At 63.0% G+C, this 12,921-nt stretch overlaps 1 protein-coding gene across 1 annotated transcript in view; it reads right to left on the bottom strand.

Annotated features, from left to right (window-relative positions):
* Positions 1-12,389, bottom strand: part of SMARCC2 (SWI/SNF related, matrix associated, actin dependent regulator of chromatin subfamily c member 2) — a gene marked incomplete at its 5' end in the record, with an annotated part of 17,949 nt that extends 5,560 nt beyond the window's left edge. The window contains 23 exons of the mRNA XM_026659595.2: positions 123-308; positions 566-630; positions 1,245-1,592; positions 1,980-2,238; positions 2,333-2,395; positions 2,486-2,605; positions 3,114-3,206; positions 3,554-3,707; positions 3,960-4,073; positions 4,732-4,803; positions 4,889-5,019; positions 5,503-5,540; positions 5,876-5,935; positions 6,288-6,412; positions 6,648-6,763; positions 8,821-8,952; positions 9,271-9,346; positions 9,687-9,756; positions 10,573-10,642; positions 10,803-10,895; positions 10,995-11,076; positions 11,750-11,835; positions 12,210-12,389. Coding sequence (XP_026515380.1) covers positions 123-308; positions 566-630; positions 1,245-1,592; positions 1,980-2,238; positions 2,333-2,395; positions 2,486-2,605; positions 3,114-3,206; positions 3,554-3,707; positions 3,960-4,073; positions 4,732-4,803; positions 4,889-5,019; positions 5,503-5,540; positions 5,876-5,935; positions 6,288-6,412; positions 6,648-6,763; positions 8,821-8,952; positions 9,271-9,346; positions 9,687-9,756; positions 10,573-10,642; positions 10,803-10,895; positions 10,995-11,076; positions 11,750-11,835; positions 12,210-12,389 — 2,733 coding nt within the window. The remainder of the gene's footprint in view (positions 1-122; positions 309-565; positions 631-1,244; positions 1,593-1,979; positions 2,239-2,332; positions 2,396-2,485; positions 2,606-3,113; positions 3,207-3,553; positions 3,708-3,959; positions 4,074-4,731; positions 4,804-4,888; positions 5,020-5,502; positions 5,541-5,875; positions 5,936-6,287; positions 6,413-6,647; positions 6,764-8,820; positions 8,953-9,270; positions 9,347-9,686; positions 9,757-10,572; positions 10,643-10,802; positions 10,896-10,994; positions 11,077-11,749; positions 11,836-12,209) is intronic.
* Positions 12,390-12,921: the final 532 nt, after the last annotated feature.

Genomic DNA, 12,921 nt, shown 5'->3' with positions numbered 1-12,921 from the left:
GGCCACATGCGAACTCCCCTCCCCCCGCTCTGCCAGTGCCCCTCAATCCCGACTCGCAGCCCCCTCCCCCCGGTCCTCCAGCACTGGCCTCTCCTGAGCTGAGGCTGCTGGCTCGGCAGAACCCGCCCCCGGCGCTGGCGCGTTCGCCTCCTGCTCTCCCCGGCCGTGCGGCGCTCACCCATGCTGTCACCGTCACCCTTCTCCGACTCCTTCTCGCTGTCCCCCTCTTTGCCTTTCTCCTCCTCTTTCTTGGGTGCTTCGCCCAGCTTCTCCTTCGCTTCCTCCTCCGCGCCTCCTTCCCGGGGCTCCTGGGAAAAAGAGTCCTCCGATCTGCCCCGCTGGAACGAGAGCTCCCCCCTGCCCCAGCCCTCCTGGGTGCAGCCACCCCCCGGCCAGACAGGACCAGCCCTGTACGGAGAGGCCACTGGGCATGAAGGGGTGGGGGGATCTGTTCCCCCAGTGGTTCACTCTGCCCCGTCCCACGCTCCCCCCAGCTCCACACCCCCCAGGGCTCCCCCCCAAAGGCGCAGGGTGGGGTCATGCTTCTCCTCCCCTCCCTCTGTACCTTCAGCTCCTTCTTCTCTTCCGCCGGCTGAGGGTCGGCCCGCGTCTCGTCAGCACCGCTCTCCTCTGGGGTGTGGGGGGCGGACAGAGACGGCCAGGTCAGAGCGTGAACGCAGGGCTCCCCCCACCCCCCAGCAATGACAGTCACAACGATGGAGGGGGGAGGATGCGCTAAAGGGCGTGGGGCCGCCTGGGGCGCTGATGCACAGCTCCGGGCTGCATTCAGCCATGCTACTGGACTGAGACCCAGCCAACTCATTTCACAGAGGCCGCCCCGCACTCCACAGCAGCAAGTCTCAGCTGGGCTCACGCCGGGGCTAAAACCAGCAGCGCAGACTCCACTCGGGCTCCCCAAACCCAGCGAGGGGACAGGGCTCACAGACCAAGCTCCGGCCCACGTGGGAACGTCTCCACTGCTGCTTGGAGCCCCGGAGCGCAAGCCGGAGTCAGGCGACTTGCTGACACAGACGGGGATGCTTCCAGCCATTCCCCATCCTGGGCCAAGCTCACTGAGAGGGGAAAGGCCCCATGTCCCCATCCCCCGTCCCGGGGGCAGATTGGAGCTGGCGCCCCCTAGAGGGGAAAGGCCCCATGGCCGGATCCTGACCCCGCCACTGGGTCCCGCTGGGGTTCTCGCGTGCACATGGGAGGGAGGCGGTGGTGACGACGGGGTCCCTTACCCTGAGCCAGCCGATTGAGGGTGAGCTCCAGACCGGAGGCCAGGCCAGCTCTGGTCTCCTGTGGCTCGTCCCCTCTTCGCTCATTACCCTTCCTACTCGCCGCGCCCGGAGCAGCGTCCGACGGAGGCGAGATGGCGGGCGCCTCACGGGCCAAGGCGCGGAAGGAGCCTCGCTCGCCCCCCTCACCTATTCTCTCCGGCTCGTCGGACGTGGTCCCCGCGATCCCGCTGCTCTCAAGCCCGAAGGCCGGGTCGGCCTTGCCCGTAACCTTGGCCGCCTCCTCCACCTTGCGGACGTGAGCTTCCACCAGCGCCGTGGGCACCTCCTCCTTCATCTTGGAGAACTCCTCTGCCGAGCACAGCCCTGGGTCAGATCACTGGAGCGGGATGGGCACTGCCCTCCATCCATCCCCCTGGGGTCCCCGGGGAGGGGACGGGCAAAGGAGACGTGACCTGCCCAGTGGGCCGGGTGCCAGGATAATGGACTGGACATTCCCCCTGCCCCACCAGCGTCTCCTTGGGACTGGGACAGCGTCTGCAGCACCGCCAGGAGCAGGAGACTGGGAAACTCGGGGGCAGGGCACAGCTCTGCTGGGCGCAGGCTGGTGAGCCCGCCAGGCCTGGGTCCGAGAGGGTGGCTCCAAGACTCTCACGTGATCAGACTGCCCGGGACTGGGTCATGCCGCCTGGCTAAGCGGGCCGGGCACTGGAGTTCCGAGCGGGGACGGGGCGTTACCGAGAGCGGACTTGGCCGCCGCGGAGGCCACACGGGGGTCCACGACGGATGCCAGGAAGGCCACGGTGCTCATGACGGGGTTGCCCGACTGGCTGAAGGGGATGGGCTGGTAGGCCAGGGGCCCGAGCGACGCCTCCGAGTCCTCCAGGTAGGGGTCCTCGATGGGCAGGCGCAGGAAGTGGAGGATACACTCGTCTTGCGTGCGGCTGCCCACGTGCTCCGACACCTTGTTCCAGTCGTCCTTGTACATCTCCAGGGCCTGCGGGGGGAGGGGGAGACAGGGAGCCAGAGGGGTGGCTGGGCTGGCGCCAGCCCAGCACCGTGGGGACCCCCCGAGAGCCCTCCCCTCTCACCTCCAGCAGCAGCAGCGTTTCCTGCTCCGTCCACTCCCGAGTGGCGCTGGCGGCGGCTTTGCTCTGCGGGGAGAGGAGATGGCGGGGGTGAGAGCGGGCGACGGTGGCGTGACGCCAGGCCCCGGGGGGGGCAGGGAGCCGCCCGCTGCCCACCTTGGAAGGGACGTTCTTTTTGGTGTACATGTCCGTGCGCAGGCCGAAGTTCTGCAGGTCCGTCGGCTTCTCCTTGCCCTTGTCGGGGAAGCTGAGCATCTGCTGGGAGGCCGAGGTCTGCTGCGGAGAGAGGAGGGGGCAGTGAGCCACTGCTGGCCCCCCCACTCTCGCCTGGCAGCTGACTCCCGATGGCTCGGCCCATGGGCCAAGGCTCCCTGCCTCTGCCCCGTATTGCTGCTGCTCCCAGGGTCGGGGGCTCTGATCGAGGTTCCAGCTCTAGGTACTGGAAGGTCCTGTCACCCACTTGTCTACAATCCCACCCCAGCAGCAGCCCAATGCTTCGAGAGAGAAGCAAATATCCCCCGCCCATTTCCCCTGCTGGGCTGTCCAGGGGCAGAAATTCCTTCCTGACCCCCTAGCAGCTCAGCCCCTGAAGCCTGATGACCCCCACCCTCCCCACCACCGTTGTTAGCCCCCGCTGAACTCCGCAGCCACCTGCGGCGGGGAGTTCCGCAGCTCTCCAGGACACAGCGAGGAATCCACGCGCCTCCTGCCAGCTCCCCCAGTGGGCCACTCGCCTTCTCCCCCCAGAGCAGGCTGCAGAGACGATTCCCAGGAGCCCACCTACCAGCTCGGGCTTCGCTTTCACCGCCTCCGGGACTAGGTCCTCGATTTCTTTGCTCTTGCGGCCGGCCTTCGCATCGCCGTCGCTCTGGCGACCCTGAGGGGCCAGACAAGGTCACGGTGAGCGTGCCCGCTCCCCAGCTCAGACAGGGACGGAGGGGCGAAGCGTATCCCACAGATCAACGCTCTCCTGCCCCAGTGGGAGGCGCTCCCGCCCACGCGCAGAGGGGCCAGCCGGCTGCAGGCCCTGAGCAGAGCAAAGCAGCAGAACCAGACGTGACGGGGTCAGCGCACTGGGCTCCCCGACCCCGGGGGGGAGGGGGAGGGGGCGGAAGGGCAGGAAGGGATGAGCCAACCCCGCCAACAGGGGGAGAGATTCCAGGGGCAGGGTGCCCAGACCCCCCTGGCCGGGCTGATTTCACCCCGTTCGTTTTCTCGCCCTACCTGGGGCGTCTTGGGCTGCAGCGGCACCAGTCCCGAGGGGGTGTCGGCCAGGACATGGAAATGCGATGTAGGGGGAGGTCCCATGGGGGTTGGCCGGCTCTCTGCGTCCACCTGGTAGTTGATCAGCCCCCACTGCTCCAGGAAGGCGTGGACCCTGCAGAGAGCAGCGGGTAAGACGCAGCCCCAGTCCCACGGATCAGCCCCATGGCTGCGTTGTGCTGGTGGGAGAGATGGATGTCTCGGAAGCCCGACTTTGTCCGGGCCTCTCTCCTGTGTGTGGCGGGGGCTGGGCCGGGCGGTCAGCCCTGAAGACCAGAGCTCGATCCGGGGCCAGCTCGCTACCCCCACCCCCACACCTCAGCCCTGGTGCGTGCCAGTCTGGCGGTCGCTCTGCTGCCCAACCCACCGCATGATGGCGCAGACGTCCCCGGCCAGGTTCCGGCGGCAGGCGGTGGAGGTCAGGTACTCCTGGGGGTTCAGCCGGTAGGTGTCGATCATGAAGTTGCGATAAGCCAGGTATCTGGGGAGAGGGGAGGGTTAGCACGAGCCAGGGCGGGTCGGAGCTCCGGCATCGCTCTGCATTCAGAACCCATAGGGCTCAGTAACAGATTTTACGCTGGCGGGGACAGGGTCTCAAACTCACATGCTTGGTCAGCATCACTATCCCCCCCACTCAACAGAGGAGGAAACTGAGGCACAAAGGCAAAGTGACTCAACCAAGGTCACAGTGAGTTAGTGACAAAGAATAGAACCCAGGAGTCCTGGCTCCCAGTCCTTCCCCCTGCTCTAACCACTAGACCACACTCCACCCCCGGAGTAACAAACAGAACCCAGGAGTCCTGGCTCCTTAGCCCCACCCCCCACAGCTCTAACCACTAGACCACGCTCTGCTCCGAGAGCCGGGAACAGAAGCAAGTCCCAGTTCTCTCCCCACCCGCCAGTTTCTACAGCAGGCTGGTAAGTTTCACGCCAGGGGATCCCAGCCTGCAATGCTCCATCCGGCGCCAGCACGCTCAGCCCCTCGCTCCCACAGCCCCAGAAATCAAACCCACCCCTGCCCTGGGGCTACTCCCCTCTCCCCGCAATAGACCATCCCTCAGCGTTGCTCTCTGGCAGCGCCACGCACAAAGCACCGGCGCGGGGGAGCTAACGGATGGGGCGGGGGGGAGCAGCCTTACATTTCGGGGGTCTTGGATTTGTTCTTGCCGTTGAAGAACTCGGGCAGGGCTCTGCGCTCGATGGCGTGCACGCTGCGGGAGAAGCACAGAGCGGGGGCGTTAGAGCCGCGCGTCTCGGAACAGGGGGTGGCGGGGAGAACCCCCCCTCCCCCGGTACCTGTTGTAGTCGAACCAGGCGGCGTAGCTGGGGATGATAATATGGTGAGTCTGCTCCGTCACATTGTCCTCGTGCAGGTCCGGGTTCTTGGCCTGCTCCCCTTTGTTCCCCGCACTGTTTTCCTCCTCATCCTGGAATCAGACAGCCGCAGGTGGGCGGGGGGGGGGAGGGGGCCCACATGCTTGCCCCCGCCCTGCCGCCCCGGCAGCAACTCCACCAGGGCTAGCCCAGCGCGGTCCCCGGGTTCCGGGAGCGGAGCTCTCACCTAGCAGGGCACCGGCAAAGGGACTTCGGAGACTCAGCCGAACCAGGCTCTCGCTCGGAGAGTCCCAGAGCCCTGCGGGGCGCCTTGCGACCCAGGTGCCCCAGCAGGGACCCGGAGAGCCCCCGGTGCCACCGCTGGGGCGCAGGCAGATCCAGCAACATCGCCTGGGGGCGAGGGGTGTTTCGAAGGGGGAGCGGGAGGCTGTTCCCAGGACAGGGGCTGGGGTGTTTGAAAGCGGAGGAGGGGACGGGTGCTACGGCGTACGCCAGGGCCAAGCGTGGCCGGGACGGAGGAGGGCAGAAGGGGGCAGCAGAGAGGGTGAAGCTGCTGCCCCGCCCGTCAGTCTCACCTTGCCGGCTGTCTCCATGCTCTCATCCTCCTGCTCGTCTGGAAGGGAAGGGCAGACAGAACAGAGATCAGGGGAGCCCGGGCCAAGCGGGGGAAAGAAACGTACCCACCCTGGACCACGGCCTCCCTCCTACGGCGCCCGGCTGGGGACAGACACAGCCAGGCCGCGGAATGGAGCTCATTCTGCCTGCCTCCACTGCCGGGGAAAATTAACCCCTCGGGGCAGGGAACGAGAAAAGCCCAAAAGCGCCTGGGAGCATCCCTCCGTGCTCACCACAGGGCGTCTGCCAGGGGCTTCAGACGGAAGTGGCCCATCTCTAGCCGGGGCCCTGTCTCCTTGCTAATAGAAGTGAGGATGCTCGGGGGGTCCTTACCCAGGTCGGTCATGGTGCCCCCCTTCACGGGTGCAGACTCCGAGTCCTTCTTAGTGTTCACTGTCCCAGGGAGAAGGGGAAAAGCTTTACTGGGAGGCTCCAATCTCGGAGAGACACTCTGCCCACCCTCCCCAGCTCAGCAACTCGCCCTGGACCCGGCCAGAAAACGCTCCTGGCTAGTCCAGCCTCAGCCTCTGCCAGCAGCGTGACACAGGAGCCCTGGCTGTGGGTCCCAGCTATTCCAGCCTCAGCCAGCAGGGGGCACTGTGGGGCGCTCCCATTTACTCCAGTCCCACCTCCCCCCAAAGGGGGGACTGTAAGGGGCGAGGCAGGAGCACGTGCTGTGTGGGGACGCTCCCAGCCTCTCCCCCCGGGGTCGCTGTCGGGCTCCGTGCGGGGCCGCTGCCCAGACCTGTTTTGGGCAGCGTGACCTCCTCCACATTGGGGACGGGGGAGGGCTCATCCATGTCCTTCGTCAGGTCCTCCTGTTCCTCCTCGCGGTGCCCGCGCTTGGACTTGGTGTACGGGGTCGACGGGCTGCAGGGAACGAGAAACCCAACAAGCCCCGTTGCTGACGGCTGCAGCGGGCACCGGATGGCCTGCTGGGGCGCACCCGCTCCAAGCTCACCAGCCCCGGGGCAGGCGCTGCCAGGGCCCCTTTGCCGGCAGGGCCAGGAGCAAGGACGGCCCCAGCTCCAGATACGAGGACACTGGCCACGCACCCAGTCCCACCCCGGCAGAATCCCCAAGGGGGGGCCGGCACCGGCCTCACCCTTTCTTGGCGTTCTTCTTCTTGGCCTCTGGAGTCGGGGACGGCGAGGGTGAGCGCTTTCTCTTTTTGTAGTTCCCACCCTTCTTGTCGCGCCGGTCCGAGTCGGGGCTGTTCACCTGGGGGGGCAGAGAAGCTCATCCACACGCCGCTCTGGCCAGAGGGCGGCCTGGCTCCAGCTACCCTTCCCCCACCCGTTTATTTGCCCTGGCCTGGCTTTGCAAGGAGGGACCACACCCCAGGGCCCCCAATGGCTGGCAAAGTCTAGCACGTGTCCCGGGATGCAGGCAGCGGCTGCCTCCCTCCCACGGGTGGAGAAACCGAGGCACAGACTGGAGTGATTCATAGATTCCAAGGCCGGAAGGGATCACTGTGATCATCTAGTGCCTTATTTCCAGCCTGAACTGGCTACTGCCCCTTCCAGCCATCGGAATGCGTGAGCCCTCTCTCTGCTCGACCAACGAGCCCGTTATCCAACAGTTCCTCCCCACGCAGGTACGTACAGACCAGGAGCAAGTCACCTCTGAACCGTCTCTTTGCTAAGCTGAATAGATGGAGCTCCTTGGGTCTCTCACTACAAGGCAGGTTTTCTAACCCTTTAAACCATTCTCGTGGCTCTTCTCAGAGCCCTCCGCAATTTTGGCAACATCCTTCTAGAATGGTGGACCCCAGAACTGGACACGGGATTCCAGCAGCGGCCACACCAGGGCCAGATACAGAGGGAAAAGAACCCCTCTGTCCCTACTCGAGATCCCATTCATGCATCTCAGGATCGCATCACCCCTTTTGGCCCCTTGACTGGGAGCTCACGTTCAGCTGATTATCCACCAAGACCCCCCACATCTCTTTTTCAGAGTCACTGGTTCCCAGGAGAGAACCCCCAGCCTGTAAGCAGGGCCGGCACTCTTTGTACAGTAACTCCTCATTTAACCTTGTCCCACTTAACGTTGTTTCAATGTTACATCCCTGCTCAATTAGGGAACATGCTCGTTTAAAGTTGTGCAATGCTCCCTTAGAACGTCGTTTGGCTGCCTGCTTGTAAGATTCTGTGGAAGAGCAGCGACTTTACAAGGGAGCATTGCACAAGTTCCGCTTCTCCGCCTCCTCCCCTCCCTCCCAGCGCTTCCCGCTTAGGACTTTCTGGGAGGGAGGGGCAGGAGCAGGGATGCGCTGCGTCTCCGCTCCTCCCCCTCCCTCCCAGAAAGTCCTACGCGCCGCCAAACAGCTGTTTAGCGGCGCTTAGGCCTTTGGGGGGGAGGGATGTGGCGTGCTCTGGGGAGGAGGTGAAGCGGGGACAGGAAGAGGCGGGCCTGGAGCATTCCCGGCAAAATCCGAGCCTGTTCTCCGGGAAAGCTGCTTCCTAGTGTCCTTGCCTGCAGCAGGCTGTGCCTGTGTGGGGTAAGCCAGGGGCACTTCCCAACCACAGAACAGTACAGTACTGTACAATATACAGTATAATGCCTTTCGTCTGCCCCAAAAACATTTCCTTGGAACCTAACCCCCTGCATTTACATTAAATCTTATGGGACAATTGGATTCGTTTAACGTTGTTTAACTTAAAGTTGCATTTTTCAGGAACAGAACTACAACATTTAAGTGAGGAGTTACTGTACTTACATTCAGGCCTAGTAGAGCATATACTGGGGAGATGTCCAAATCTACATACTGACTCAGTAACAGGAACAGAACCCAGGAGTCCTTACACCAGCTGTCTACTCTTTCCAATAGAGCAGTGGTTCTCAACCAGGGTACGTGTACCCCTGGGGGTACGAGAGGTCTTCCAGGGGGGACGTCAACTCATCTAGATATTTGCCTTGTTTTACAACAGGCGACAGAAAAAGCCCTAGCGAAGTCAGAACAAACTACAGTTCCATACAGACAATGACTTGTTTAGACTGCTCTGTATACCGCACACTGAAATGTCAGTACAAGATTTATATTCCAGTCGATTTATTTTAGAAGTATATGGCATTGTTCGGTAACAGTGCGGCTGACACACTTTTGTAGTTTTTTGTCCGATTTTGTAAGCAAGTCGTCTTTAAGGGAGGCAAAACTTGGGGTCCGCAAGACAAATCAGACTCTGAAAGGAGGACAGTCGACTGAAAAGGTTGAGAGCCACTGCACTAGCCCCCTCTCCCCTCCCAGAGCTGGGAACAGAACCCAGCTAGGATCTTACTTCGTCAGTGAGCGTTTTGGCGGAGATTTTCTTCCTGCGGGAAACGGGGCTCTTCTCGTCGGTCACCTCGTAGTCTTCCTCGTTCATCCACTCGTTGAAGGTGTCCGTGTCAAGGATCCACTTGGCGTGGACCTGCAGGGGCAGAAAGGGCCCGGTTCTGGGGGGGCACCGAATGGTGCCATGGGGAAGCTTGGTGGAGATCCCATGCATTCGGGGGATGGGGCGATTAAGACACCCCGAATCGACTGCACATGAATTGGGGGAGGGTTAACGAGGTTCCGTCAGGAGGCCAAGGCAGAGCAACCAGCCCGAACGCGCTAAGAGCACAGGTGTGTGCAGGAATCTGCTGATGTCAACAGTGAGAACTCAGAGCCCACTGGCCCCCCGAGGCCAGCCCCGAGCCAGCCCCAGCTCCGTTTACACAAGTCCCAGCCAAGGGAGCCCCGTTACCTTCCGGGGCTTCTCCGGGGTGGGCGCGTCCTCGACAGAAGCTTCGATTTCACTTGCGGGGATCCAGGTGTCGTAGCTGTGGGGGAGGAACACAGGGAGTCGGGGGGAGGCTGCGTGTCACCCCCAGCCCACGCACATCCCCTTGGCAGGCCTGGCCCAAGCGCTGGAGGGGTTCGCAGGCAGCTCCCCACACTGCCCCCCAGCACGATGGCGCAGGGCAGCTGATCAGCACCTCGGGGGGCTCCCGTGGCCGACCGCAGGGGCGAGGAAGGGGGCCACACAAAGATTGAAGGGCTTGAAATGAACATGCAAACCCAGTTCTGCATCCCGGGGCTGCAGACAGGCTGACGGGGTTTCTTGAAGGTGGACCCAGCGCCACAAGGCCTGGGGCCCACTCCCTTTCGTCTCCCACTCACCTGTCCGGGAAGTAGCCCCAGTGCAGAAGGACCTGCTTGTCTCTCTTCATGACAGGTCGAACCCATTCTTCTACGAGAGACACAGAGGGGAGTGAGTGGCGGGGTGAGACACAGAGGGACCTCTGGGGTCCCAGGGGCAGCCCGGGGGCGCAGCTCCGGCACCAAATCGACACCTCCTGGATGCTACCAACTCCTGTATAATCATTCTAAGACTTCAGTCTTCTCTCGTTCATCTAGACACACCTGCCCGCCAGCCCACAGCAGCCACCTTCCCCACCAGCTCCAGGCAGCGGTGCCAGGCACTTTTTAGGACAGGAAGCGAAAAGCAGGGTCCTGTAGCCAATGGAAAGTGCCGGGGCAATTCACGGAGGCAGAACTGAATCGCCCACCCAGACCCTACACCTCGGATCCTCAGGGACCAGGCGTGGCCAGCCCACGTCTGTCATCTCCTCCGGGAGATGGCGTCTCTAGCAGCATGGACCCCCTGGCACCCCGCTAGGGCACTTCGTTCAGTGCCAACACTGAGGGGAGAGAGCTGCCATTAAAGAACCATCTGCTCCCACTCACCGGATCAGCCCAGCTACTCTTCCCTTGCGAGCACAAGCTACTGGCTTCGCGGTTCACCAGCCCTTTTCCTGCAGGTCTCTAGGTCGTTCCCCTCCCCGTAGGGGCCGTTCCCTGCATGCAGCCTGGCAGCGGGTCCAACCCTGCTTTGTGCCCCAGAGTTAGGCAGCTGCCCCCTGCAGACGGAGCCCCTCCGACCCGGAACGCAGGTTCACGCTGAGCTATCGGTGCTAGCCTCTGACACCCACACGGCCCGAGCCAGGCCCCAAAGAAGCCAATGGGAGCCGGATTAGACCCAGACTCCCCCGTGCTGCCGCCTCACCCTCCTCCAGGTTGCCGGGGACCGGGCAGACAACATGGGAAGCGTTGTTCCGATCCTCAGTGACCGTCCCCTGCAAGGAGATCAAAGGAGCGCGTCAGAGGCACTGGGCAAACGGCGGAAGCTGGGCCTGGCACCTTGGAGCCGGGAGATGCCCATCCCCGGGCGGACGAGGCAGGTGCGCCCGCGACGTGCCAGCTGGCATGGAACTAACCCCACGGGCTCCCACCTACCTGGTGCCGCTTGATAATGTCCTTCAGCTTGCCCAGCAGCTTGGGTTCGATCTCCTGGTGCAGAAAGATGTTAGGCCGGGCCAGGCAGTTGTTCTGCAGGAGGAAGAGGGAAGCGGAGCAGTGAGGGCCAGGCGGGGCTGGGGGACAAGGAGCAACTCGAATGGAGGGGAGGGGGGCGACCAGGCCGGTTACCTGCACCAAGGATTTCTCGATGGTCATGAACATCTCCACGTTGCGATCCATTCGCGAAGGGTTCTGGAAATCGAAACGCCGCCTTATTGGAAGAAAAGAGCGACTCTCATGAAAGCCACAGCTCACGCCTCCTGGATCAGCCACCCTTCCAACCCTGCCTTGGCCCGGAGCGATGACATCCTACCTGGATGCAACACCTGAGCCCAAGCCACGTGGCGGTGTCATGGGAGGGCTCTTTGCTCCCTGGAAGGGGGGCAGGGCACTGCCCGCTGGCTGCGGGCGCTGGATCCACAGGGGCCCTTGTCTGCGAGCACGGCCTGACACCTGCTTCCTGTGGGTGGGCACTGGACTGGGTCCTATTGCACCCACCCCACTGCTAGGGGCCGGCCAGCCAAACCGCCCCCTCCATGGAGACTCGTTCCTTCAGTCAGACGCCAGGGGGGCACCATGCATCACGGCTCGTTACTGAATCCCCTCCCCAAATCCATGCCCCCCACCAGGATCGGCACTGGGAGCCAAGAGCTGCACCCCCTCCCATAGACCCCGTCCAGGCTGGTTTGAACCCCAGGTTCACAAGAACAAAGTCTGGCCCCTCTACGGCCCTTGAAGGTCCACAATGCAGGTCTGCGAGCCATGGGCAGCACTGCCCCCAGCAAAGTGCATCTGCTGGTATGCGGGGAGCCTGGGGGGGGACCTGCCCGCCCCCCACCCTGAGCGAGCCGGGAGACAAGCGGGCAGGGAAGAGGGCAGCTCACCATCCTTGGTCACTCTTGAATTTATAGGCTGCAGCGAGGATGTGGCACAGGGATCCTCCTGCTTTGAAATCCAAGAAGCATTTTATCTGCAATAGAAGGACAGGGGAGGACGGGAGAGAGGCTGAGCCGACGGAGAAGACGGCGGCCGGCCGGCAAGGGGTTAAAGGGCACAAGCTGTCTCTCTCGGAGCCACAAGTGGCACTTCCAAGGCCCGCTGACAATCCAGCCCCCATCCCAGCACCTCCTGCTGGGTAACAGGAAAGGCAGCACCTCCCTGGGACCTGCGTCGCGGGGAGCATGGTCTTGGCTGGGGTGGATTTCAGACGCAGAAATCCCCCATCACCAACCCGTGTGGTATCTTGCCCAGGCCGCTCCCCTCTGGGTGTGCGAGCAGACGGGTTGCTCCGTTAAGGGCCGTCCCTCTTTGCCCAGTACGGCTCGGCCGGGTCGCAGCACTCACCGGCAGCTTGGTGAGCGGGGCGTTGCTGACATGTTTGCCGAAAACCTCCTCCTGGAACTGCAGCAGCTGCACCACCAGGCTGGAAAGGGACTTGTTGGTGGGAGGCTCTGCCTGGATGTACTGTGGGAAGAGCAAGAGAGGACGGAGCGGGGCTGTAACACGCTGCGCTCGAGGGCTATTTCAACAACAGAACGGGACCCAGGAGTCCTGGCTGGCCTGGACACACAGGCTGTTCCCTTAGAAGAAGGAGGCGGGTCAGCAGCAGAGGACTTGACCGTGAGCCCGGCAAATCTGTGCCCGGTGCTCAGGTTGTCTCTCTCCTTTCTCGCAGCTGGCAGCGTTCATTCGTATGTTATTTGCCTAGAGACCCTAGAATGCCCCATCGAAATGGACAAAGGCGAGAAGGGAAACCGAGGCCCCGAGGGGGAAAGTGACTTGCCCAAGGTCCCACAGCTGGTCAGTGGCAGAGCTAGGACTAGAGGGTAGGTCTCCCGAGTCTCACCCACCAGGCCACCCGGCACAACCTTTCTGCAATGGGGACGCGACTGCCAGGCACACGAGAACCGATCTCCCTCGGCCCATTAACGTGCTAGGCAGCTGCCCCCGCATTGGCAATGAACAGCTCTTGGGAACACTGGCCCTGCCAGAGCGGGCCAGTCCCGCCAGTATCCCCTTTCCAGCAGCGGTCAGTCCAAAGCGCTCCAGAAAACAG

Source organism: Terrapene carolina, unplaced genomic scaffold, assembly GCF_002925995.2.
Source record: "Terrapene carolina triunguis isolate 2854851 unplaced genomic scaffold, T_m_triunguis-2.0 Scaffold641, whole genome shotgun sequence".
Classification (NCBI taxonomy): Eukaryota; Metazoa; Chordata; order Testudines; family Emydidae; genus Terrapene; species Terrapene triunguis.
This window is presented reverse-complemented; position numbering and strand designations above follow the sequence as displayed.